Below are 27,176 nucleotides of genomic sequence, written 5' to 3' on the forward strand. Positions count from 1 at the left end.
TCCAGAGTTGCAGAGTGTGAGGAGGGTCAGCGGACCACTTAAGTGAGACCCGGCGGCAGTAGTTCAGCGGACCGCTAACATTAGACCCAGCCCTCTGTTCGGCTCTGTAACCGATGTAGCATAAAAGCATGGTGGAACCAGCAAGCCACCCAGTTAGTTGGCTAATGTTAGCATGCTAACTCAGCCTTAACTCCCTAGCCACATCATTCACAGGAAACGAGCTGAATAAAGCTGCTACTCATGGCGATAGCAACATGCTTTGTGTGGATGAAGCATTAAGTTAATTTCAATCATTTAGCAGCTGCCTCTCTGCCTTGTAACATTACTACACTACTGCTCGTTTGTCCGTTATTGCCAAACCTCAGATACGCGACTTGCTGGAAGTTGGTTTATAATTGAAAGTTTTTACAATACCATGGCAATGGTACACGTAAAAATGGCTGCATCTGTGACCATTATGCTACGTTGATTTGAATGGAAATGGCCTTTCTATCCATTTCATTTCTATGGACTTACCTCATATTATTTTCATTACATGTCAGTGCTTCTCTCTGCGTTTTTCCTCCATTTTCTTTGTAGTGGCGCTGAATTCTCAGTGGCTTTAAGTAGGAGCTGTAGCCAAACTCAGTATGCATTGTTTTATAATTGATGTGTAAGCCACTCATTAACAAACAACAGGGAGTGTGTGCGCAAAGCATAGCAAGCTCGCAGGGCCGCCAGGAGGTGACAACCAGGACGGATGTACCAGGTCTCCTTTCATTTTAAATTTGCTTTTTTATTTTGAGTTTTCTGTTTGCACTGTTTTACCAGTGGTTCTTTGTCTTCTCTTAAAAAGCAACCCAGTGTGACCAAACATTTTGACATTTTTATTAAAACTGAAAGAGAACAGTCCTTTGTCATATTTCTCCGTGATATGTGAGCAATGCAGTGGAACAGAAGTTCCACAGTTTGGATCATGATACTGGTGTCATGCAGTTTCCCTTGCAGATCTGGGAAGGAACCCCACTGAGACCTTGGGTCTTTGGCTGAATAAAGATCCCAACCAGTTGCAATGGTTTATCTATCTACTAGGATGAGCTGTGATGATGTAAGAAGTTTACTGCGCTTGAAAGCAGCTGTTTATTTGTGTTAGGGAAGTGTTCTTCCTACACAGGGTATACAGGGTAAGTATTATTACCATGATGTATTTCCTTGAGCCCTTTATTTTAATCCCAGAGCGCCATCTAGTTGTCAGAAAAATTAAAATCACCACAGGTTCCTGAACGCGCAGGAGCTAATGACGATCCTAAAAAACAAACACACGTGACGATGAGACCACATGGGTAGCTAGCCCACTTTAGTTGAGGCTCTTTGGAGTTTTAGCTCAAAGGCACATAATGTCTACCTGTGGTGCCAAGATGGCGGGGGAATCCATGAGAATGGCGGCTCTTTGGAGTTTTAGCATATGTTACAGAGTAGGCACTAAATGTTTACTTTTTGGCGCAGAGATTATGTGAGTTTGTTAGTTAAGTGGTTGAAAAGCGGACATAATAGCATATGAGAAGAAGTTGAGATCTTGGCTTCCGGCAGGGTAATAACCATATTTCTATCTTCTCTGGCTGCATGTGTAACCTCTGTTATGTCATGGACAGATGATGGACATCATCATGCGCATAAAGGTTGCAAGACTGTTTGTCAGGCCCTGAGGCATCCTGTTATATTCATGGAGGCCGAATGGGGAGAAGAACGCAGTGTACTTCTTGTCGTCCTCGTGCAGTCTGACATTGTAGAACCCTGACGTGAGGTCCATTGTTGAGAAGAACACATTGCCACCAAGAGCAGCAAGGGCGTCTGTCTGATGGGGCAGCGGATGTGCATCTTTCACTGTTCTTGCATTCAACCACCTGAAGTCATTACAGATGCAAAGATCACCACTTTGCTTGACAACCAGGATGAGGGGAGATGAATACTCGCTCTGAGACTTACGAATTATTCCCAACTCCTCCATTTCATTTAGCGCTGTTCGAAGCTTGTCATAATGGCATGGTGGGACCCGCCTGTACAGAAGTCTGAAGGGCTTATCATCCATTAGGCGGATTCTGTGTACAAAAATTGTTGCCTCGCCACAGTCCATTTTGTGCCTCGAAAAGATGGACTCATACTGCTCAATGAGCTGCAGCAGCTTATCTTTCCACTCAGGAGAGACTTCACAAGAAGACAGGTCCAAATCCTGCAAGCCCATGCCCGTCAAAATTTGCGATATTTCACCCTCTGACCTAGGTGCAGGTGATGAGCTCTGTGTGTACTGCGTATTAGACTGGATGCGTTCTGGCTCAGTTAAGTCCAGCACAGAAAGACAGGGTGACACATCAGCAACTTTTGCATTCCTTTTGAGGGTGAGTGGCTTTTCAGTGGGATTTACTATTTTGACTGGAACCCATCCATCTCCCCACAACGAAGTGACAACTCTCCCCACCAGAATTTGTGCAGGTCTGGCTTTGGACTGAGTGGGTTCAATGACAACTGTACTTCCCACTGCAGAAACGTCAGATGCATAGAGTTTAGCCCACACCAAATGTTAAGACATTGGTTGTAGAGTGACGCATGTCTTAAGCTTTGCCGTGCCAATTTTAAGCAGTGTTGCTCCACATCCGTCGGAGCAGGACAACAAAGATAAGAAATGTGGCAAGTTATCAGCCTGGGCACAACTCACTGTGGATGTGATATTTTGGCTCCTAATAGTGTCTCTCAGCTGTGAAATGAGCCACTTGATGGCATTACTACCAAGGATCATGTCATCGTTTTGGCCTGGCACCACTAGAACAGGATTTATCACCTTATAGCCATAAACTGATGCAGTGAGGTCATACATGGCAGAAGGTGTGACCAGATGACCCCCACAACCGACAATAACAAAGTCCTCAGCAGTTTTCTTTTCAATGTCAGGGATAGACTGTAAAAGTTTTGTCTCGGTTGTTTCACTTATAGTGCATGCCATAGATCCACTGTCCACTAGTGCTCTAAGAACATGACCACAATCAGTAGATACATCTGTGTAGAACAGGCTGTCAGTATATGAAAGTCTTTGCAAGCCTTGCACAATCAGTGTCTTTTAGGATGGCACTACACTGCTGTAGGCATGACACAACGTTTCATAATCATTAATGTCTGTCAAATCCAAGGTGGGAGGCTTCCTCACTCGATCTGCGCTGTCCTCCCCTGGGCGCAGATCCATCAGTTTCCCTGCTGCAAATGTGGAGTGGGGCGTCTCCCCTTTGGGCAGTTGCGTCTTGAATGGCCAGGTAAGTGACACAGGAAACACAGTCTGTTCTCCCGACAGTGTGTGAGGGCAGAGTGGGAGCTGTCATTACATATGGAACATGGCATGTCTCTCAAGCCCTCAATCTGTGGAAGTCTGCTGTTGGTATTTGGCCTCTTATTAGCTTGAGCATAACCCGGGCCCTGAAGCAACACCTTTTCCAGCATTCCAATCAACCTCTCTAGGGTGGAGGTGTCATGACTTACAGCTGTTTTCTGTTCCGGGATGTCTGAAACTAAAGGAGTGTTAGGGCTAACCTTAACTTTATTCATGCTGATTTGTCTACTCCTCTCAGTAGAAGACCTGAGTCCCTTCTCTAGGTGGTATTCATCCAGCACTTCCTGAACCTCACGAGCTGACCACTTATCAACTGTCTTGGACCTGAAGGTAAGAGCTAAATCTCTACTAGGGCAGTGTCTGATGAACATACGTGTGATTTCAACACTCGGGTTGTCAAACCTTTTACCCTGCTCTCTAAGGCAGCTTGCAGCATCATCAGAAGCTCTGTTCAGTCTAAGCCAATACTCATAGGGGTCCTCTTGGTCGCTTCGCAAGGTAGAATAAAAGTTAGCTAGGGGTACTGAGGAGCAATGGCTTGAGCCAAAATGTTTGCGCAGGAGCCCGTAGATGGCCTCTGGGTTATGCTGGACATCAATTTTACCATTTCTAATCCCAAATCTCACAACATCCTTCGCTCTACCTCTCAGGTGGATCAGAATTTCCTCAGCTTGATTTTTTCAGCTGAACACCGCTCTTTCTTACATAATTCTTCATTGAGTCCTCCCATTCACCGACAGCCAGTGCATCTGAACTCTCCCCTCAGAAAACGGGTGGATCTTTCACTCTACTCTGAGTGACCAGCTGGACTTGGGAAAGATCTAGCGTGTCAATGGGTAATGAGGCTTTAGTATTGCATGCACCTTCTTGGTTTGCATGTACAGTAGCAGAAGGGCTAGATGTGCTGAGGTGTGAAATAAAGCTATAAGCTAGCTGCTTCCCTATCTGCTGCACAATGGTGCTCATTTGGTCAACTAGTCTCACATCATGAGGGGGAGGGTCAGGAACTGATGTGCTAGTGCACTGTGGTGGGTGTAACTCAATCGTAGGGTGACTGTGGGGTACCACTACATCCCTAAGTCTGAAAGGACTGTGAACAGAATCCTCACCAAAAGATGTTCTATCCCCCCCTCAAGTGTCACCCAGTGAGGACGGAACAGGCGTGCTATGTAACCCTCTACCTCTACCAACACCTAGGGGAGTCATTTCAGAGGTATTAAATTTGTTGATACTCATATTGGAACCCCTACTTAGATGAAATGGCAGTCTGAAGTAAATATGGCTGTCAATAACCAAATAAACCCGACAGTCAAATACACTGATGAAAGAAGTGCAGCTCCAGAACGATGCAGTGGTTAGAAGACACCAGCCCGGTCCGGCGTATTAATGGACGAGTCACGGCACCAATGTAACCTCTGTGATGTCTCCTATCCCAAACTGAATCTCTTGGAGCCCGTCAGGTTTGTGGTAACAGCAGGTTTATTCCTTATCTGCATTCATGACAAAGGACAATAGTGTAGAATGTCACCTCATGTGGGCAAACAGCGCATGCTCTACGGGCAAATCCTCTGTAGCTTTTAGGATTACCATACACTACTACTCGTGTAACTCCCAGTGATCGTATAGTGGATTTAAACTAAACTAAATAAATGAAACAACAAATTGTCCCTCTTACTTTTGCAAGTAAGACAAAACATTCAAGTAAAACAAAACATGTAACAATGTAATTACACAAAACTCCCTACTGTTACCTTTATATTTTTCCAATTTATGTCAACTATGTAACGTCATTACATTTCAACACAGGAGGCAAAAAAACAGTAGAAAATACCTCAACCTTAAATTAAATATTACAACAACATACAGTTACATACCTGCATTCATGACAAAGGACAATGGTGTAGAATGTCACCTCATGTGGACAAACAGCGCATGCTCTGTTTGGAAAGACGGCATTGTGTTAAAGTTAGCTAGCTAGGACTGGAGAGATTTTCAACTGGCTATAAAACACATAAACGGACAGTTAACTTAATAAAAACATGGCAAAATTAAATAGACACACATAATATTCACGCAAATACATCTAGCTGAACAATAGCAGGAAAGGTTATCCTAAAAAAAACAGAAAACAAAACAAAAACTAAACAGAAAACAGGCAGCCAAATCCGCAGCACGCTTACACAGGGGAATACTACAACAATGAGCACAAAGACTAAATACAGTACATAGGGTACCGAGGTAAAGAGAGACAGGTAACACTAGGTTTAGGAACTGGTGAAACACATCAGGGTGCGGCAGACAATCACAGAGGCGGGAAAACACAAGACAGGAAGTAAAACTAGACAAGACAAGGGAGGAAACACGGACCAAATCATAAACCAGGAAACAGAACAAAAAAGTGAAAAAAAAAGTATTTTGATGTCAGGAATGATATGGTTTATTTTACTGACACTAGCTTGGGGAAATGTCCAGCCCATGGGCACTGAGCGTTGAATAGAAAAAAGGTGTGGTACTTTGATACTTTAAAATAGTGCTTAATTTTAATTGACAACAGTATCAGAAACAGGCCAAATTGATCATCTTTGTTTCTGAAAACACCCTCAGAACCGCAGGGGAATTATTAAGTATTTATGTCTTTGCCTGTATGAGTCAGCAGTCATCCAGCTCATTATGGTGCCTTAGAACGTCTGTTCTTTGACATCTAACATCTCTTTGACATTTATTTACATTCACTCTTGGTGAAAAAGAATTTGACAAATGGTGTGATTCCTATATTACTATTCATGTCAATGCTATATGGCTATCCTTTTCCCCCCTCTTTTCTTCCTTTATTAGAACATCACTGCATGACTGTTGACAGGATCATGGCCATTTCATTCTCAGCTAGTTGTGTTTGACTATACATGTTTGACAAAACATGGATATCCTATGACATCACACATTAAAGCCAGCAAGTAACAAAAACAATAAAGGGACACACGTTTTATAATGTTCCTAAAAACACTGAAAGGAGACATAAGTGTTTAGCTGCCATTAAAAGGGATCACTGGACTCCCACAGAACACCCCAGACTGCGAAATGAATACTTTATTTTAGGTAAATTAACTTCTTAACATACATTAGGTAGCTATGTTGGCAACCCTACAATAAGGTGATCAGATTTCTCAGACAGGTCAGATTTAACCAGGAAGTGGGTCAGGTTCTCTTGAAATGTGCGGGCCTTTAACCGGTATGTTATTTAAGCATGCAATTGATATGAGTTGATCAAAAATGGTTATATTCATTGCTGATTTGAAAACTATTTACATGACAGCATCAAGCTTCAGGTCAATGGTGTTGTCGTGGTAACAAACAAACTATATACAGAACGTTTTGCAACAATGAATACAACACATGCAGTTGCAATTATGAAGTAAAATGTAATGAACAAGAGTTTTCATACTCAATATAACTTTCTTTTTTTAACTTTTTATTTTTGTATGATCAGTGTGATTTTTTTTGTTTTTGGTTCTTTTTTATTTTTATTATTTCTTTTATTTCCACACAAGGTGTGTGTGTGTGTGTGTGAGTAAGAGAGAGACAGAGAGAGAGGGGGCGGGGGGCAGATGACAGTAAAAAAAGAAAAAAATCTCCGATGGCAAAGACGTAACGGGAGTTGCATTTAAACCAAGCAGCACGTCTGAAACCCACGCTCACCAGAAATCTACTGGTCACTATGTAAGGACTACAAACCCCACGTTCAGCCGAAATCTACTGGTTACTATGTAAGGACTACAAACCCCACGTTCACCAGAAATCTACTGGTTACTATGTAAGGACTACAAACCCCACGTTCACCAGAAATCTACTGGTTACTATGTAAGGACTACAAACCCCACGTTCACCAGAAACCTACTGGTTACTATGTAAGGACTACAAACCCCACGTTCACCAGAAATCTACTGGTTACTATGTAAGGACTACAAACCGAAGTTATAAACAAACCTGAAGCTGAAGAAACCCTAAACGTTAACGGAACAGATCCACAGACCTAATTGACTGACGGAGCGGGAGCGAGAGAGAGAGAGAGAGAGCGCAAGAGAGAGAGAGAGAGAGAGAGAGAGAGGCCGAGGGAGCGCATTTCTCCTTGTTCTGTGTGTGTGTGTGAGCCAAGCGTGTTTGTAGGCGGGGGGGGGGGGGCGCTGTGATTATCACAGAGCGCTGCGCGGCCAGTTGAGGAGTTTTATTCAATCCGAGCACAGATATTGACTCATATTACTCGTATAATACTTGTACTCGGCAAAAGTGCTTTATCCGTACCGGATACTCGTTTCAGCCGGATACTCGGATCACCCCTATTGCTCATGTCACACCTTAGAAACTCAAAAGAAAAATAAATAGCTACAGCAAGTTTGAGCAAATGCAATTGTAAAAAGCAAGAGAAGGACTCATGATGTTGGACCATTGGCACTAGGGATGAGCAAGTACAGCATTATCTGTATCTGTATCTGTTTACCACATGAATTATCTGTATCCGTATCCGTACTCGGACTGGGCGGGGCCTAAACCGGAAGTGGTCAGATCTTGAAATGGCTTTAACCGGCATTTTATTTTAAGCATGTAATTGATATGGGTTGATCAGAAATTGTTATATTTATTGCTGATTAGAAAACTATTTACATGACAGCATCGAGCTTCAGATCAATGGTGTTGTCATGGTAACAACCAAACTATATACAGAACGTTTTGCAACAATGAATACAACATATGCGGTTGCAATTATGAAGTAAAATGTAATGAACAAGAGTTTTCATACTCAGTATAACTTTCTTTTTTTAACTTTTAATTTTTTTGTTTTTGGTTCTTTTTTATTTTTTTTATTTCCACACCAGGTATGTGTGTGTGTGTGTGTGTGTAAGAGAGAGACACAGAGAGAAAGAGAGAAAGAGAGAGAGAGGGGGCGGGGGGGCAGCTGACAGTTAAAAAAAAAAAAAAATCTCCGATGGCAGAGACGCAACGGGAGTTGCATCTTAACCAAGCAGCATGTCTGAAACCCACGTATACCAGAAATCTACTGGTTACTATGTAAGGACTACAAACCCCACGTTCCCCAGAAATCTACTGGTTACTATGTAAGGACTACAAACCCCACGTTCACCAGAAATCTACTGGTTACTATGTAAGGACTACAAACCCCACGTTCACCAGAAATCTACTGGTTACTATGTAAGGACTACAAACCCCACGTTCACCAGAAATCTACTGGTTACTATGTTAGGACTACAAACCGAAGTTAAAAAAAAACCTGAAGCTGAAGAAACCCTAAACGTTAACGGAACAGATCCGCAGACCTGATTTACTGACGGAGCGGGAGAGAGAGAGAGAAAGAGAGGGAGAGAGAGGCCAAGGGAGCGCATTTCTCCTTGTTCTGTGTGTGTGTGATAGAGCCGAGCGTCTTTGTAGGGATATTCGTTTCAGCCGGGTACTCGGATCATCCCTAATTAGCACCCTGTGATAACAGCAGCCATATGCAGATTGATGTCACAGTAGACACAGACTCAGCTCAGGAGGGTAGAGGTCAGACTGCTGATCACAGCTACTGTAACTCCACAGTCTATGCTGAGAGCAGTGGACCATGCTCTAATGAAGCCTGCCAAGAAAATGTGAGGACACTGACAGAAGTGTGTACTGCACTGAGTTCAGAAGTTTATCAGCTCAGGGAAAAGGTTAGCAAGTTATCCACCAGCCAGGAAACCTTCAAGGACAAGGATGATGTTGTGCAGGTCTTAAATGGCCTTCCATCCATTTCCAAGATGATGGTTGTCTTCACTTTTGTGTCACAGTTCCTCAAGGTGGGACCTGGATTAAATCCCTTTCAAAGCTTTGTAATGACTCTGAGAATGAGACTGCATTTACCACTGCACTTCTTTTTATATATATTTAATGTTTCAAAGCCTGCTGCGAGCCACATTTTTAACAGTACATTAAATGTCTTCCATGATAGGTTGTCTAGATTCATTCTGTGGCCCAGTAAGTAACAGTATCAAATTAGTTTACCCATGTGTTTCAAAAATAGAAGTTACAGAAATTCAGAGGTGGCAAAAGTACTCACTGTACTCAAGTCAAAGTACAGATACGTGTGTTAAAAAATACTCTAGTAAAAATAGAAGTACTGATTTAACATCTTTACTCAAGTAAAAGTAGCAAATTACAGGCTTGGAAATGTTCTTAAAGTATAAAAGTAAAAGTAGCCTTTTGAATGACAACTATTTTTTATGCAAAGCTACCTGGATCACACGTTGCTAGAGTGCATGCTGAGAAACTTCAGTGGACATGGAAAACAGGCTCTTTAAATGCCGTTGGCTACATTTTAAATGGATGTCTGCCAATAGTTCTAGAACATCACATAAATGATTAGTGTGACAGAGACTGCAGGTTAACCAGATTCTGACTGAGCAGCAAGATATGAATTCAGTTGTGATTCTGTGAGAATTCCCAGATCCAGTTTTTATTTTTCAATCTTCCTCTTAACATTTAAAGGAATCTTTAAATGTTGGTTTGGTATTTGAGTATACTCAAATATGGCTTCTTGAACGAAAATAAAGAATAAAATATGAATTAGCAAACAGACATTAATTAAGAAGTTCCCCATACATTTAGACTTCCCAAGCACATTGGCCAGGATTCCTTCTTGATGCCTACTATCTCAAACATCTCTCTCAGGTAAGGCCGAGGATGATGGGAATGTCTTGTTGCTTGTATGCTGAATCTTTGTATTTTCTTCATTTCAATCATGTCACCATCAATGCTACTATGTGCTAATGTTAGCTCCATCAAGCCACAATGATTTGCTGCGAATGAATGGCGCCGTCTTGTAGTGCTGCGTCAAGTGCAACGTACAGTACTGTATATTCCCATCCAATTAGATGGACTTTGGTATTGAGGACTTGAACAATAATAAAGTTAACTCCAGTGAAATTATTTGAAACTTGTTATGAGGATTAGATTAGGATTGTATTTAAAGGTGATTTTGGTTTCCAACTTGTCCCCAAGTGTGTCTGTTAGAACTCGGACGGAGACAACTTCTCTTTAGATGCTTCATTACAATCAAGCAACATTACAAACATGGGCATGGGTAGTTCTGCAACGAAATAAATAACATTGTAAAGGCTACCATACACAATGCATATAGGACGCTATAGGGCGCTGTGATTATCACAGAACGCTGCGCGGCCAGTTGAGGAGTTGTATTCAATCCGAGCACGGATATTGACTCATATTGCTCGTATAATACTTGTACTCGGCAAAAGTGCTTTATCCGTACCGGATACTCGTTTCAGCCGGATACTCGGATCACCCCTAATAGATAGTTAAAGAAGGAGTGATTAACGCAACAGTTACTTCCGTCAACAAAACCAATGTGAATAGCTAGCTAGTAGCAAATAACACTGGTGATCATGGCTAACATTGAGGAATTGTCAGAGGATTTTTACTTGGTATCAAACCAAGACCTAGAAAATATATTTTTGAGCCAGAATATACATATGATCAGATACAAATTTTGTACATTACTAAAGTAGAAAGTACCGATATTTGTATATCTACTTGAATGGTAATCTACTTGAGTAGATTAACAAAGTGTTTGTACTTCAAAAATTCTACATCCATAATAGACTGCTCTGAAATTATCATTGCGAGACCTAAACACTTAAGAGCCCAATCAAAAACACACTCACAATATGAGCATCACAATACTGTCAAGTACTTGATATCAATGACTCCACAAGGAGTAATTTTGTTTGTGTCTCGTGGCTGGTGAGGGCGAGCTAGTGACCGGGACATTACAGAAAACTGTGGCTACCTGGAAAATCTCTTACCTGGTGATATGGTCCTAGCAGATTGAGGGTTCACAGTAGGAGATGCTGTGGGATTGTAAAGTGCTCTTCTGCCTTCACTAGAGGGAAAACGCAACTGCAGATGGACCTCACCCCCTTTGTCACTGCTAGGTAGAGTTGCTATTATTAAAATGAATATTTTGCCAAGATTATCATACCCCTTACAGATGATCCCTCTACTCTTGTTAGGCAAGGTTCTGAAGCTGCTTAATGGCTGGCTGAGTGACTTCATTTGGAATAAGAGAAAGCCCAGGCCAAAAGTAGCTAAACTGCAACTCCCTAGTTCGAAGGGAGGTCTAGATCTTCCCAACATTAGATGGTATCAGCTAGCATCCCATTTAAGATTCATAGTAAATTGGGTCAAGGAGGATTCCACTTCTGCTTTGCTGAGTTTAGAGAGATCACAGACCTCATGCTCCCTGTCAGGCCTTTTGGCTTTTAAGGACTTAAAGTCAGCCAGGTGCCATTGTAAAAACAACCCTATAATCTCTAATACATTGAAAGCATGGTTTATTACACAAGAGCTTGAAGGGAGGTCTGGACTAACATCCCCATTGACCCCAATTCAGGGAAATCCTAACTTCTTACCAGGCATGATTGATGGTGGGTAATTGGACGTCTCGTGGGATAAAGACGATGCGTGATCTGTTTCAGGGTGCATCCATGCTATCATTTGCACAACTTCGAGAAAAGTATGATGTCCCCAGGCATGACTTTTTTAAATACCTGCAGATTCGGGACTTCATAAACAAGGGGACTACACTCAATATTGATGCCACTACATCTGCAGTTGAACAGTTGCTCCTCCTTGGCCCAATTAAGAAATCCATTACTCACTTTTACAATGTACTAAGCCAGACTCATGTGATAACTGTACTGGATGTTATGCAAAAATGGCAAGATGAGCTTGGTATAGATATTGATGGGGATAAATGGACTAAGATATAGACTCAAACAAAGAAAATATCTGTGTGTAACCGTGCCAGATTACTCCAATTTAAGATTGTACACCGTTTACAAATCTCTCCTAACAAAAGACATAAAATGAATTCCCAACTGTCACCTGCATGCTTAAAATGTAAAATCTCAGTGGGCACCTATACTCATTGTATCTGGTCTTGTCCTAAAATTCAAACATACTGGCTGGGTGTTTTGCAAGATCTGGAAAATATTTTTTGTGTTATGTTACACATGGACCCTCTTTCTTTAATCCTGGGTTACCCCAGTCAAGATACTATCGTGGATGCTGACTCTACAATATCCTCACATATGCTGCAAGGAAGAACATCTTTCTGTCTTGGATAAGTGACAAACCCCCTATTAAATCAAACTGGCATAAGGTAATTATGGAATGCTTTCCTCTTGAGTACCTGACTTGTCTGCTTCAATCTTCAGAGGGACAGTTTATGAACATTTGGGCTTCATATCTTCACTTCTCCAACACCACAGTGGCTTCAGTGCTTTTGAGTGTTGTCCTTGGCTAGCCTCTGCCTTTTTCCCTTTGTCCTACTTATAACACTGTACTTGTAACCTGGTCATTTTGAGCTTATAGAACTGAGAACTGGTGTATGTGTATATATATGTGTATGTACAGTATATATATATTTTAATTCATTTCTTTTATTTATTTCCTATTCATTGTACTGATTGGGTGCATGTGAAATGGAAAGGTGTGTGTGGGGACCAATGTTGTACTGAGCGTTGTTGTTCCCACATTGCTGTGTCGATATTAACATGCAAAAAAGTTCAATAAACATATTTGGAAAAAAAAAAACTGACAACATAAGTTATATGACTTACAGTTCTCAAGGACGCACACACACAATCTCAACTAATTATCCTCCAGATAGCTAATATTTTTTATATTTTTCTCACTTTTTTCTCCTTGTGGCGTGTGTGCCCACTTGCGTTGTGAGGCGCGTGTCCGCGCTATTCTCTGACCTGCAGGCGGCCAATCGGAAGGTTGGTGGTTTGTTGCCTGGCCCGCAGTCCCAAGTTTCCTTGGGCAAGACACTGAACCTCGAGTTTCCCCCGATGCTGCGCCATCGGAGTGTAAATGGGTGTGTTATCTGATGCGTGGCACCTTGTACGGCAGCCTCGCCCACAGTGTGTGAATGGTGAATGGTTCCTGTGCTATGTAAACACGCTTTAATTAGTCGTTAAGTCTAGAAAAGCACAGTCCATTTACATCATATTCTACAAGCTCTCTTATTAAAATGTGAACATGTCTATGATTTACCAGGTGTAGCATTCTGACAATTTAAAAAAAAACTTTTGATTTATTGGCTTATAAACAGAGGCTTCACAAACTTGCAAGCACTATTGAATACACGCTGTGAGCCTTAGAACAAACTAGACCAATTAATCTTGCTTTATGCTTGGTTGTCTTGCACAGTAGGCCTATACATAGCTCTTCTACAAAACGGTTCTATTATTGATGTACCTTCTTACCTCAGTGGAGAACCACGAAGCACTAGGATAGCAAATTCTGTTGACCAAGGGGCTGGTGTGGCTGCTCTGGCTGCCTCGCTGAAAACTGACGCTGTGACTCCTCCTGCCCTCTGATCAAACAAAACTCTAGATTTACTTTGCTCCCTGGTCTCCTCCTTGATTATCACACTGGGGGAAAAGTTAGTGACACATGACTATTTAGAGATTAACCTACCACTGAAGTGCATAGATTGGCTAAAACTGATTAATTTAATTTAAGAAAATTCTCCATAAGAGCACTTTCAAAATGGAAAGGTTTTATTTATTTATTTCACCTGAACTGATGGAAATATTAAGAGTTGTACCAAAACACAGCCTGATAAGGATATGGATATTGTTAGAAATTCATAACTAACGTCGCGTTCGTTGGATCTCTGAGGAAAAGGAGGCTGAGGGTCGAATTGAGAATTGAGAAAAGGTTTAATGCAACAGCAGTGATGAAGATGATAAGACAAAGACAATCAGACAAAACAAACACATAACACTGCAGCTGACAGCGGACTGATCCACGCTTCCCCTCATGGAGTCACGTGAAAAGCAGTCCTGAAACTTCTTAGATCACATTCATTTATGCGCTGCACCGGGGGGGTTGTTCCTAGGGGTGATCCGAGTATCCGGCTGAAACGAGTATCCGGTACGGATAGAGCACTTTTGCCGAGTACAAGTATTATACGAGTAATATGAGTCAATATCCGTGCTCGGATTGAATAAAACTCCTCAACTGGCCGTGCAGCGTTCTGTGATAATCACAGCGCCCCCCCGCCTACAAACCCGCTCGATCAATCACACACACACAGAACATGGAGAAATGCGCTCCCTCGGCCGCTCTCTCTCTCTCTCTCTCTGTCTCCCTCTCTCTCTCTTGCTCTCTCTCTGTCTCTCGCTCTCTCTCTCGCGCGCGCTCCTGCTCCGTCAGGCAGGCAGTCAATTCGGTCTGCGGATCTGTTCCGTTAACGTTTAGGGTTTCTTCAGCTTCAGGTTTGTTTTTAACTTTGCACCACATGTAACCCTGGCTGTAGGCGTCGGCTGGGAAGCAAGATCACTGGGAGCCATGATGAAGACAGCATTAACTAAAGACTGGCAGCAAACCTCTGTCCCAAAAGTATTCCGCTCATCAGATGGGACCATGTGGAAAATCAAGCATACTGGAATGAATACAGGAATACTGGAAAGACAGGAATTGGACAGAGACCATGGAAGGGAACATACAAACCACCAAGACACTGACAAATGTCTCTCACTAGTCCCAGAAAAATTGTGGACCACAGACCCCTATGATGTAGGGTGTGTCCCCGCCCACCAGGTCACTGTCCGACTGAAAACACACCAAATACCATGCTGGCGACCCCAATACAGACTCAAACAAGAACAGGTTGAAGGGATTGATGACACCATACAAGGACTACTCACAGCAGGGGTACTAAGACCAACCAAATCTCCATGGAACACACCCATCCTGCCAGTCCCAAAAGCAGAAAATAAAGGATGGAGGATGGTACATGATCTGCGACAAATTAATCTAGCCACCACTACTGAAAACATTCCCGTCCCAGATCCCTATGTTGCTTTACAGAATCTGAATCCCACCCACACCCATTTCAGTGTCATTGATCTGGCAAATGCATTCTTCTGCCTGCCTCTCGCCCCAGATGTGCAAGACATATTTGCTTTCACCTACAAAGGACAACAGTTTACCTACAACCGCATGCCGCAAGGTTACAAAGACAGCCCAGGTCTTTTCAACCAAGCATTGAGAGAAGATTTGAAACATCTCCAACTGCCAGCAGGAACTGTTCTGATTCAATATGTTGATGATTTATTGTTGGCAAGCCCAACACCACAAGCATGTCTGAAAAGTACAACAGATTTACTGACACTCCTGGCCAACGCAGGCTACAAAGTCAAAAAAGAAAAAACACAGATATGCAGACGCACAGTTACATTCCTTGGAAGACTAATTTCTGCAAACAGCCTCACTCTGACATCATCACAAAGAACATCCATACTCTCACATGGAAAACCAAAGACTGTCCAACAGATGCTTGCTTTTCTTGGACTCACAGGATACTCCAGAAGCCATGTGCCAGATTATGTATCCCTCACACAACCACTTAGAGAAATGCTATCAGTGGCTGGGAACAGAAATCTCACTGCTACCCTCATTTGGACACCAGAAGGAGAAGAAGCTTTCACCCACACTAAACAAGCACTAGGACAAGCAGCACATCTTTGCTCCCCAGACTACACCCAGCCGTTCCATCTTGATGTTTCAGAAATAGGAAGCATTGTGAATGCTGTCCTGTTTCAGAAAAAGGAGGGAGAAAGGAGAGTACTGATGTATCACAGTTCCAAATTGGACAACATTGAACAAGGACAAACAGGATGTGCCAGACATCTAGCAGCCTTAACCAGGGCTATAGACAAAACATCACATGTGGTCATGTGCCCCCCCCTAAAAATCAACACTTCACATGGAGTAATTGCATTCCTCAGCTCAAATGCATTCACCTTCTCCCAAACAAGAAAAATCAAGATTTCTGACATCCTGAAGCAACCACACATCAGTTATGAAACTGAAAGAACAAACATGGCCATTGGGCTAAATTCAGAAGAACATGAACCACATGACTGTGAATTTGTGGCACAAAAAGACTTGAAGCTCAGAGAAAATCTACAAGCAGATCCGCTAGAAAATCCAGAAATGACATTGTACTGTGATGGCTGCTGTTATAGAGGAGATCAGGGAAATGTAGCCTCATATGCAGTAGTACAACAACAGGGACAGCAAATTGAAACTCTAGACTCTGCCATCATCCCCCAACCAGCTTCTGCCCAATTAGCTGAATTAATAGCATTAACCAAAGCTCTAGAAATAGGGAAAGACAGAAGAGTAAACATTTACACTGACTCAGCATATGCGCATGGCGCAGTACACCTAGATGACCCACAATGGTTAAGAAGGGGATTCCTGACTAGTTCAAAAACACCAGTTAAACATGCCAGTGCACTCCAAAACCTTCTCAGAGCCATCCTGCTCCCTTCACAGATAGCAGTAATGAAGTGTAAAGGACACCAAAATTCAACCTCAGCTGTAGCTAAAGGTAATGATGCTGCAGACAAAGCAGCTAAAAAGGCAGGAGGTTACAACAGACAATTGGTATGTCTGCAGGCAGAAAACACCCCTGAACTAACTGAAGAATACATAGAGAAAATGCAGGAACATGCAGGTGTCTATGAACAAAACCAGTGGCTCATAAAAGGTGCAAAGAAGTCTGACAAAGGTCTTTGGAGATCACATGATGGTCGCTTGGTGGCACCCGCAAAACTCTGTCATTTGTTAATTAAAGAAGCCCATGGACCTACCCATGTTGGCAGAGCAAGAACCACCAAAGAAGTGGAAACTCACTGGTGGCATCCATACATGAAAGAAATGGTGGAAAACGCAATAAACGACTGCGAAAATTGCAATGCTCACAATGATAAAAGACCCTACAAATGCCCAATGGGACGTTTTCCAGTTCCAGATGCTCCATTCAAAGAAATTTGGATAGACTACACAGACATGGGAGCAGATAATGTAGTGAGGGGACACAGATTCATTTTGGTTATGGTAGACCGTTATACCAAATGGATTGAAGCCATACCATGTAAGAAAGAGGATGCAAACTCAGTGGTAAAATGGCTAAAAAATGAACTTATACCAAGATATGGGGTCCCCAGATGCATTAGATCAGATAATGGAACGCACTTCACCAGCCAGAAGTTGAGTGAAGTAGAAAAATATTTTGGCATTGCACACAAGTTTGGCTCAGTGTATCACCCCTCTTCACAAGGGTTGGTGGAGCGCGCTAACCAAACTTTAAAGAGAAAAATTGCTAAGGCTTGTCATAACACCAAAATGAACTGGGTAGATGCACTGCCCCTAGCACTAATGTCTATGAGGTCTTCACAGAGCAATACAACTCATCTGTCTCCTCATGAGTTGTTGACAGGCAGGCCTATGCCAGGGCCACCCAGAGATGGCGGTATAGGCCCAGTTTTAGATTTGTGGCAGATAGAGGCAGACGATTACATGAGGGCGCTCACTAATCTCACTCGAGTCTTGTCTTCACAGGTCCAAGCAGCCACCGAAGCACCGCAGAGCGGAACAGAGCCTCCTGTAGGGCCTGGAGACTGGGTGAGGTTGCGAGTTCACAAGAGAAAGTGGGCCGAACCAAGGTGGACAGGTCCGTGGGAAGTGATTGAACGCTCAACCCACGCCCTGAAAGTTAGAGGTAAAACAGGAGCTAATTGGCACCACCTTACACACTGTACACCCGCTCAGGCCCCCTCCCGACCACTAGAGGAGGTTAGAACTGATTTGGCCACGCTGTGAATAAAAAGTAGATTTTTAATTGGAATAATGGTGATTTTGGAATAGAAACAGCAAAATCAGAAAATCCCTTTCTGATAGTAAAAAAGAAAAAGAAAAAAAAAAAAAAAAAAAAAAAACTTCTAGGAACCTTTTTGAATTTTTTCCCTCAAAGTTACAAAATATTCAATTTTTGTATTTAAGTTTCAGCATTAGAATAAAATGGAGGACAAAAGGGGGAACAAATTAAGGCTCCTAGAGGCATGTGGAATAAGAGAAACAGTAGCAACAATAGTCATAACCATTTCCTTAGTTGTCACATTTGTCCTAAGTTTCCCCGCTGAAAATAAAAGGTCACAAGAGAATTAGAAGATCCTACAGGATTGCCCAACCCATATTGACGCTGCATTTTACTGAACACAGCACCAGATGGCTCAGTCACACGGGCATTACAAGGACTTACCACCTTAAGTGAAGAGTTTGCTGAAAACAGTGGTGTAGAGACACCATTTGAAATCTTCAACTCAATGTTTGGGCAGTACAAAGCTTTCTTCCACAGCATCATCATGTCGATAGCAATAATGTGTGCATTACTTGTGCTATGTGGATGTTGTTGCATTCCCTGCATTAGAACTTTAGCAAATCGGCTTATAACCACAGCTTTAACTAAGGAAAAGGAGGGACAGTTTCTGCTAAGAAAAGCACCTGTAGCACCTTGGATAGAAGTTGAGGAGTCAGATAATGAGGTCGAGGAAGAAGATGAATCTTTTGTGTAATTATTTACATCCTGAGTTAGCCATCTACCATGAAGTATTCTCTACATTCGTCATTAATGTTTACATTTTTCTAATTATAATTTTTGTTATGTACAAACTTTATTTTGTCTATAGTAGGTTTCACACCAAGTAAGGTGTGAAAAAGGAGGGACTGTTGAATAAAATAAAGTTTAAATGTTTCATTACCATGTAATTATACATGTTTTATGTTTTAAGATGTATGCTGCAGTAGGGTTTGAAAAGATGATTTTAATCAGTGGTGTGGGGTCCATATCATGCTGTGTAATTACCATTGCCTGTCTCAAGAAAGGTAGATCAAACAAGCCTTTCTGTTCACTCACCTACCCCCCTCTCTCCCACGGTCTCTGCCATATGGCTTAGAACAAAAGACAATTAACATTAAGAAGGACACCGTTTCTTCCACAGGAAGGAAGAGACCTCCTGTCTTCCACCACCTGGTGTCCTAGACTGAGATAAGACACTGGAGTGCTGATTCACTGTATTATGTTAGACTTTCTCACTAACATGATAATTCACGTTTGATCTATGTGTGTGAAAACTACCCCAAAGGAGGGGGTTAGAGCATGTCCTTCCCAATTGGACAGCGAAGAAACCAACAAAACACGACCTACCTGTGACCATGGCAACAAAGAGCCAATAAGAAGAGACTTTACTCACAAGGGGGAAGAGAACCGCCCCTGGAGTAGAAGGAATATAGGAGGGGGGAGACGAGATTTCGGGGCAGAAAAAGATGTGTAACTCTCGGGTGTAAACAACTTTTTCTAGTCCGCTGCAGCGTAATTCTGTGTCCTTTGACTTAACATTTTTATTTAATAAATCATTGTGTTAACCTTTCATTGGACCCAAGCCTTCCTTCTTCAGAGATTTAACGAACACGAAGTTAATTATTTTTAACAGTTTATAGTACTTACATAGTAACCAGTAGATTTCTGGTGAACGTGGGGTTTGTAGTCCTTACATAGTAACCAGTAGATTTCTGGTGAACGTGGGTTTCAGACGTGTTGCTCGGTTTAAATGCAACTCCCGTTGCGTCTCTGCCATCGGACATTTTTTTTTTTTACTGTCAGCTGCCCCCCGCCCCCTCTCTCTCTGTGTCTCTCTCTTACACACACACACACACACACACACACACACACACACACACACTGTTGGGATTAAATATATTCATATCATGTGTGCATGAACATCATTATAATCATGTAGTGCATTATATTAATCATGTGTGTTAAATTCATTATATTTTGAGCTAAAGAGCAAAAGCATTACACATAGTCTGCTAGGTTTCAGTGTGATAGTTCATAAAGTTTACTGTGACCTTTTGAAAAGTTGTTATGGTACAATGTGTCCAACCATAGCTCTGCCGAGTGAGTCTAATTCTGAAAAGCAGGGCCAAGGGTGGTTAGGGACACGTCCTGTGTTTGGGTGAAGGTCCTCTCCAGTAGAAGTCTGAGACCTGTTATCTATTTTGCAGGCCAAGCTCTGCTTGGCACTAACCTTCTGAAGACAAAACACAGCGCACAAACATGTCACGTGGTAGCAAATGAACTGCCCCTGTGCACATAAGATCATGCAGAAAGGGAAAAGAGGAAGACAAACTTAGGGAGAGCTATGGATGCATAATTCTCTTTAACCTTGTCTCTGGAATATTCCATGGTATTAAACGTTCTTTCATCCAACCTACGGACTTGAACCCTTCTTCCTGAAAGAATCTAGAAGGGCAGGATGCCGCCCCAACATTTTGGCGAGCTAGCCAGGAGGAAGAGGTTCCATTGGACAAAACAACCAGAACCGGACACTCTGATCATTCACCAAGGGCGCCCACCTAAAAGGTAAGCAGAACCTGTTTATTTCAAATCTGCTATATTGGAGAAAACTAAATTGAATGTGTGAGGTCCTTGGTTCTGGTTGACAATTTAGAAAGGTATTTTGATTAATCTTGACATCAAGACATAGAGGTTGGATTCTAGGAACGTACCATATTGTGACTAATTTTGTTGTGATAATATAAAGAAAGTCAGACTCAAGGGGTAGCACTTTAAAGAAAAAGTGTGAATGTGTAATGTTGAAGTAGACATGAAAAGCAGCACTATATTGGCTTAATTAGTGTGAAGAAGAGTCAGAGACGAAAGGTAGCGTCTCTAAAAATAGAGTCGTGAAAGGTAGTGACACTGAGGTGATCATGAAGGGTAGCACTAACATTGACTATTTAGTGTGAAAGGTAGTCTCAAGTTTAAAAATAAATTAAGGAAAGTCAGACTCAAGGGGTAGCACTTTAAAGAAAAAGTGTGAAGGGGTAGTGTCGAAGTAAACATGAATGGCAGCACTATATTGGCTAAATCAGTGTGAAGAAGAGTCAGAGGCGAAAAGTAACATCTCTAAAAATAGAGTCGTGAAAGGTAGTGACACTGAGGTGGTCATGAAGGATAGCACTAACATTGACTATTTAGTGTGAAAGGTAGTCTCAAGTTTAAAGTAATTCTCTGTAAAAAATAAATAAAATAATAATAAGAAATAATAAGAATAATCATAAATTTGGAGTAATGGAGGCCCAAAGAGATCATATAATTACCGGCGTAGGCTGCGGGCCCTATAAACCGTGGAAAAAACAAATGGAATTGATAATGCGCGGAATGGTAGAAAAGACAGCTGAAAAAAGACCAGGAAAAGGTTAAAAAAGAAACAAAGACAGTGTTGTGGCCTCTCGTTCAGGATAACGCAGAGGACACCACAACTACATTATTGGCACATTTGTGGAAAGTCAGAAATAGATATAGACAGGAGTTAGAAGAGTATAAGAAACAATTTGACTCAAAGGCTTTGATACCGCGATCAAAACTCAAGAAAAGGGTAAAAGAATTAGAGGCCCAGGGTCTGAAAATTCATGAATTAGCATTAATGGGGAAAAGCGTGAGTCATCTCATGCCAGATAAAACTGAAAAAAAAAAAAAACGAAGGAGTCCAGGGAGCCAAAGATCCTACGTTTCAGAACAAGACAGAATCAGAACCCAAACATGACAATCATATGTTGCTACATCCGACACTCAGACTGACGAACTAAAGGCCCCCAGACCCCCGGACTATAGCCAATAATAGATGTGACAAGCGGCACAGTTACTTTCTCCCTTGACTCAGGACACCAGACCAGACAGACAGAGCCAAGCGCGCCCCCGAGCCCCTCCCCTCTCTGCTCCTCTCCTTCTGTAGAACAGGAACGCGCACTCTCAGAGCAGCAAATGGAAAGTTATGAGAATGCTCCATTCAGTCAGAGAATGAGGCTTGAACAGCTGGAGGAATACAAGAAACAGAGTAGTTCAGGCCACAAGCAGAGAGCAGATCACTCTGGAGGAAAGGTACGAGAAAGAATTAAGGGACAGGAAAAGGAGAGAAAGGGAAAGAGATCAAAGAGACAGGAGAAGCAAAAGGTAAGACAGGTATGGGTCGCTGCAGAGATTAAGGAAAATTGGAGAGATAGCTGTGAATCAGAGGGAGAAACTGATAGCAATAGAAAAGGAAGTAGAGATGTGTGAGACTCAGGATGTGGAGATTACAAAGAAAAAGGAGGAGAATTGGATGGCAAGGAAGATGATATCAAGTACAAAGAGGTACTGCCCCTGTAGATGCAGCTACTAAGGCTGGCTTAAACACACCACATTACTACACCTGCTCACACATACGTTGAAACTCTGAACATTATCAACATGAGGTCTGCACAATAGAAAAATAAGCTATAATCGAACTTTAAGACGATGAGTCACTTTTCATGCCCCATTTATATCGAATAGCAGAGGTCATAAGGAGAATTTATCCTCTGCCCCAGTCCGCAGGAATACCTAGCTTCCCGTGGGACCCCAAAGTTGAACCTATGAAGTATTTAGCTGATTGTTATGACACATGGCTGCGTCAGACAGGAAAAAAATCCAGCGCAAAAGGGCAATACATCTGTGTGGTTCAGGAAGGCGGTGTTTGCAGGGCTGCCATCAGAGGTGTGTGTAAAATTGGAAGAAAATCCAGATTTAGATGATGATTGTGAAGATGCGGTGTGGCGGAAACATGTTAGACATCATTTAGACATTGCTAAACGTAAGGCTGACAAAAAGGGGAGTGAAACCACAGAGCTGCAGACACAGATTTTGAAACTACAATTAGCAGAAGCAAAGGCTAAACTTAATAAAAAGGATTCTCAGAAACAAATGTTTGTAACAATGCCTGCTGATTCTAACCCATATCCTCCACCCCCTCCAGTCAACCCCTCCCCTTTCCCTTGTGATCCTATCCCCCAGATCCCTCCTCCCTTCCCTGCTCCTCAGCAAGCCTATCCTCCTGCTTTCCTATCTCCCCAGGGATATTTTTCCCATCCAGAGGTCAGTTCAGGGGTACATACAGGGGGGGCTGCAACTCGTTTCAACAGACCCCAACCACTTCGACAGAGTGGATGCTTCTTGTGCGGTGCCATGGACCACTGGAAAGTTGCCTGCCCACATGCTCAACCAAGGCAGAGAGGGCAAGGCAGAGGACAACAAGGGGGACACCAGGCCCAAACCCCACCATTGCTCCCAGCTACGGACACCCAGGCCAGTATCCCCTGACACAGGAAGGTGACCAGGCTCCAGGATGGTATGAGGGGGCCCAGGGGAAGCTACGGAGAGGGCTTTGGCAGAACCTCTCCTTGCAGTGGAAGTAGGTGGGAAAGACTATCCATTTTTTAGTGGATTCAGATGCTCCTACTCCACTTTGAATGACACAAATAATGCACCTCTATCAGAACGATTTGTGACTGTTGTAGGCTTCTCTGGGAAAAGACAGAAGCTGCCTGTTTTACTTCCTCTTCTGTTCACTGAGACACCCACTCACACTGGCATCCTGTCTGCCTACCTACAATGGAAACCCTGGATTTGCAGCCTCCGTCCGTATGTACCACCTGCTGACCCTCCACACCTCACCCTCCATTATGACAGAGAAAATGACCTTCTCTATTATAATGAGTTTTCCGATAACCTAGTTGGTAAACAGTGGGATTTAAAATCCACTAGCATCTATGCAGGTCCCCAAGGTGTAGCTGCTGAGGTAGAACTCACCCCTGAAAAAATGTCCTGGTACAAAATGTCAGGTGAATCTGTTCCCCATTACTCAGGCAATAAACCCCAAACATCAAGCTAAGGAATTAGGCCCAATGGTTAAATCTGCAGTAGCTGCTAAAGATTTTAGACGCACTCAAACTGACGTTGTTTTCTACTCACCCAGCACTGACACATACTCCATCCACATGTTCCCGCCATATGTGCATGATACTGCTTTTTTGGAGAACTGTCTCATTTCCAGGTCACATGGTAGAGAAATGACTGATCACCCTGACGCGGCTGCCCCGGTGACCTCACTTCCTGAATCCATGGAGTACTGGCTCCACAGATGTAGGGTTGGTGCATTGTAAACCTGTCACATTTGAAATGAAAACTTTGCTACCGATCAGACAGCCTCAGTACCCCATTAAACCAGTGGCTATTGAAGGTATTTCTCACACAATACAAGGCCTATGGTGCACGACTTGAGAAAAGTAAATGCTAATCTGGGAACACCTACGTGCCCCGTTCCAAATCCCTATGTGGCCTTTACAAATTTGTTGCCTACACAAAAATGGTTCACATGCATTGATCTGGCTAATGCTTTTTCTGTCTCCCGTTAGACCTAGAGCGTCGCGAACGGTAAACATCTGCACTGACTCAGCATATGTGGTAGGGGCTTGTCACTTAAACCTCCAGCAATGGGTAAGAACAGGGTTTGTAACTGCATCAGGAGAGCCAATTAGACATGAACAGGAAATTAAACTGTTAGTGCATCGCTTACAGGAACCTGCAGGAGTGGCAGTGATTGAATGTAGGGGGCATGACAGTGGGAAGTCAGAAAAGGCAGAAGGAAATAGAATGGCAGATGAAGCAGCTAAAAGGAGTGCAGGATATGATAACCGTTTATGCAGACAACTAGTGTGCAGACCAGAGAATGAAACACAACACACACCCTAAAAGAATTACATTTGAAAGCCACCCCAGAAGAGAAAACATAGTGTAAAAACAGAGGAGCTAGAGAGGTGGACGGAATCTGGCGCGGACCTGACGGGAGAGTACTGTTACCTCTTAGCATTACCAGACAGACTTTGACTGAAACATATAGATTAGGACATGTGGGATCAAACCAGCTGGACAGAGCGCTATGTCACTGATGGCATCCACACATGAAAGACATGACAAAAACTGGGTGAGAGAATGCCAGACATGCTTGCAATACAACCCAAAACCAACAGTGAAACCAGAAATGGGAGCATTCCCACTGACATGTGAAACAATGGGTGAGGTAATCATTGACTTTACTGACATGGGGACAGTCAGCAGAGGGTGCCAATACCTATTGGTGGCAGTAAACTCTTTTTTAGGATGGCCTGAAGCCTGGCCAGCAAAAAGGGAAGACAGCAAAACAGTGGTAAAAATGTCTAATCAACCATTACATCCCCACTCATGGTTTCCCCTCTAGGATAAGGTCCGACAACGGCTCCCACTTCAAGAATTCAGACCTACAAACAGTTGAACAAATGCTGGGGCTCCAGCATAAGTTTGGTACAGTGTACCATCCACAATCACAGGGAAAAGTGGAGAGAATGAACCTAAACATAAAGCAGAAACTGAGCAAAATCTGCAGTGTGACTGGGATGCATTGGGTTGATGCTTTGCCTATTGCTCTAATGACAATTTGTTTCTCTGTGAACAGGTCCACTTGATTCACCCCATTTGAGCTGGAAAAAGGCAGAAAATTTCCTAGTCTGGCGGCTACTGGGCCAGCAGAAAGTAAAGTAAAAAGATTGCCCAAAGCCTATTTTTATGATTTAAAAGTATTTGTGTCCAGGTTCTCCAAACAGAAAGGTGAGAGATCCACAGCCCACACGGTCCCCCAGGCTGCCTGGGTCAGCCTCAGAGAGATAAAAAGGAAGTGGAACCAACCCAGGTGGACCGGTCCATTCGAGGTGACTGAACGCACCAGCCATGCAGTGAAACTACGCAGAAAGGGGGAAACGTGGTATCATTGGAGTCAGTGCACGCCAGCGGAGGAGCCAGGACGGACACTGAGGGAAGTGCAAGCCGCACTGGAAGGAGGCGCACGCATCCCTTCGGACGAAGAGAAGAGCGGAAAAGAGCAAAGGGACCAGCAAAGGGGCAGAATAATCCCCTCCCAAGCTCCAACTCCAGGTGATTAGTCCAATCCCTGGTTGAAGAAAGAAGTGGACACAAGGTTGACGAAGAGTGAAGGTTGAAAACGCCCAGGTTAGAGGTTCTGAATCTGGTATAAAGGTATCCCAGTCAACAGTCAAGATGAAATTCCATTCCCAAATGAAGCGTTTTGCATTGTTATTTGTAATATCTGTTGTAATTGTGACTGTGATTCTGATTTTGTGTAGAGAATTTCCGGGATCTGTTCAGTAGGTGGTTAGTTAATGATGATCTTTTAAAAAGATCAAAAGGGGGAGTGGAAACCTTCTTAATGTATCCTGGGATGCTCTATGATTGAATTCCGGGACGCTTGTCATTTTGTTCTGATCACTGAATAGGTATCCAATGAAGGTGGTCCCGGTGGGACCAAAAGGGGATTGTTGGGATTAAATATATTCATATCATGTGTGCATGAACATCATTATAATCATGTAGTGCATTATATTAATCATGTGTGTTAAATTCATTATATTTTGAGCTAAAGAGCAAAAGCATTACACATAGTCTGCTAGGTTTCAGTGTGATAGTTCATAAAGTTTACTGTGACCTTTTGAAAGTTGTTATGGTACAATGTGTCCAACCATAGCTCTGCCGAGTGAGTCTAATTCTGAAAAGCAGGGCCAAGGGTGGTTAGGGACACGTCCTGTGTTTGGGTGAAGGTCCTCTCCAGTAGAAGTCTGAGACCTGTTATCTATTTTGCAGGCCAAGCTCTGCTTGGCACTAACCTTCTGAAGACAAAACACAGCGCACAAACATGTCACGTGGTAGCAAATGAACTGCCCCTGTGCACATAAGATCATGCAGAAAGGGAAAAGAGGAAGACAAACTTAGGGAGAGCTATGGATGCATAATTCTCTTTAACCTTGTCTCTGGAATATTCCATGGTATTAAACGTTCTTTCATCCAACCTACGGACTTGAACCCTTCTTCCTGAAAGAATCTAGAAGGGCAGGATGCCGCCCCAACAACACACACACACATACCTGGTGTGGAAATAAAAATAATAAAAAAGAACCCCAAAAAAAATAATCACACTGATCATAAAAAAATAAAAAG

The 27,176-nt window shown here is 42.7% G+C and overlaps 1 protein-coding gene and 1 pseudogene across 1 annotated transcript; both read left to right on the top strand.

Moving 5' to 3' along the window:
* Positions 1 to 201: 201 nt before the first annotated feature.
* Positions 202 to 19,638, top strand: LOC116685594 (protein NYNRIN). Its single transcript, XM_032510587.1, has 3 exons — positions 202 to 509; positions 2,565 to 2,568; positions 16,485 to 19,638. Exons 1-3 carry the CDS (start codon positions 507 to 509, stop codon positions 18,092 to 18,094), a joined length of 1,617 nt encoding a protein of 538 aa, XP_032366478.1. The 5' UTR covers positions 202 to 506; the 3' UTR covers positions 18,095 to 19,638.
* Positions 19,639 to 25,203: 5,565 nt separating this feature from the next.
* On the top strand, positions 25,204 to 26,344 carry LOC116685592 (uncharacterized protein K02A2.6-like; annotated as a pseudogene).
* The last annotated feature ends 832 nt before the right edge of the window (positions 26,345 to 27,176 follow it).

This window comes from Etheostoma spectabile, unplaced genomic scaffold (genome assembly GCF_008692095.1).
Source record: "Etheostoma spectabile isolate EspeVRDwgs_2016 unplaced genomic scaffold, UIUC_Espe_1.0 scaffold00570065, whole genome shotgun sequence".
Lineage (NCBI taxonomy): Eukaryota > Metazoa > Chordata > Actinopteri > Perciformes > Percidae > Etheostoma > Etheostoma spectabile.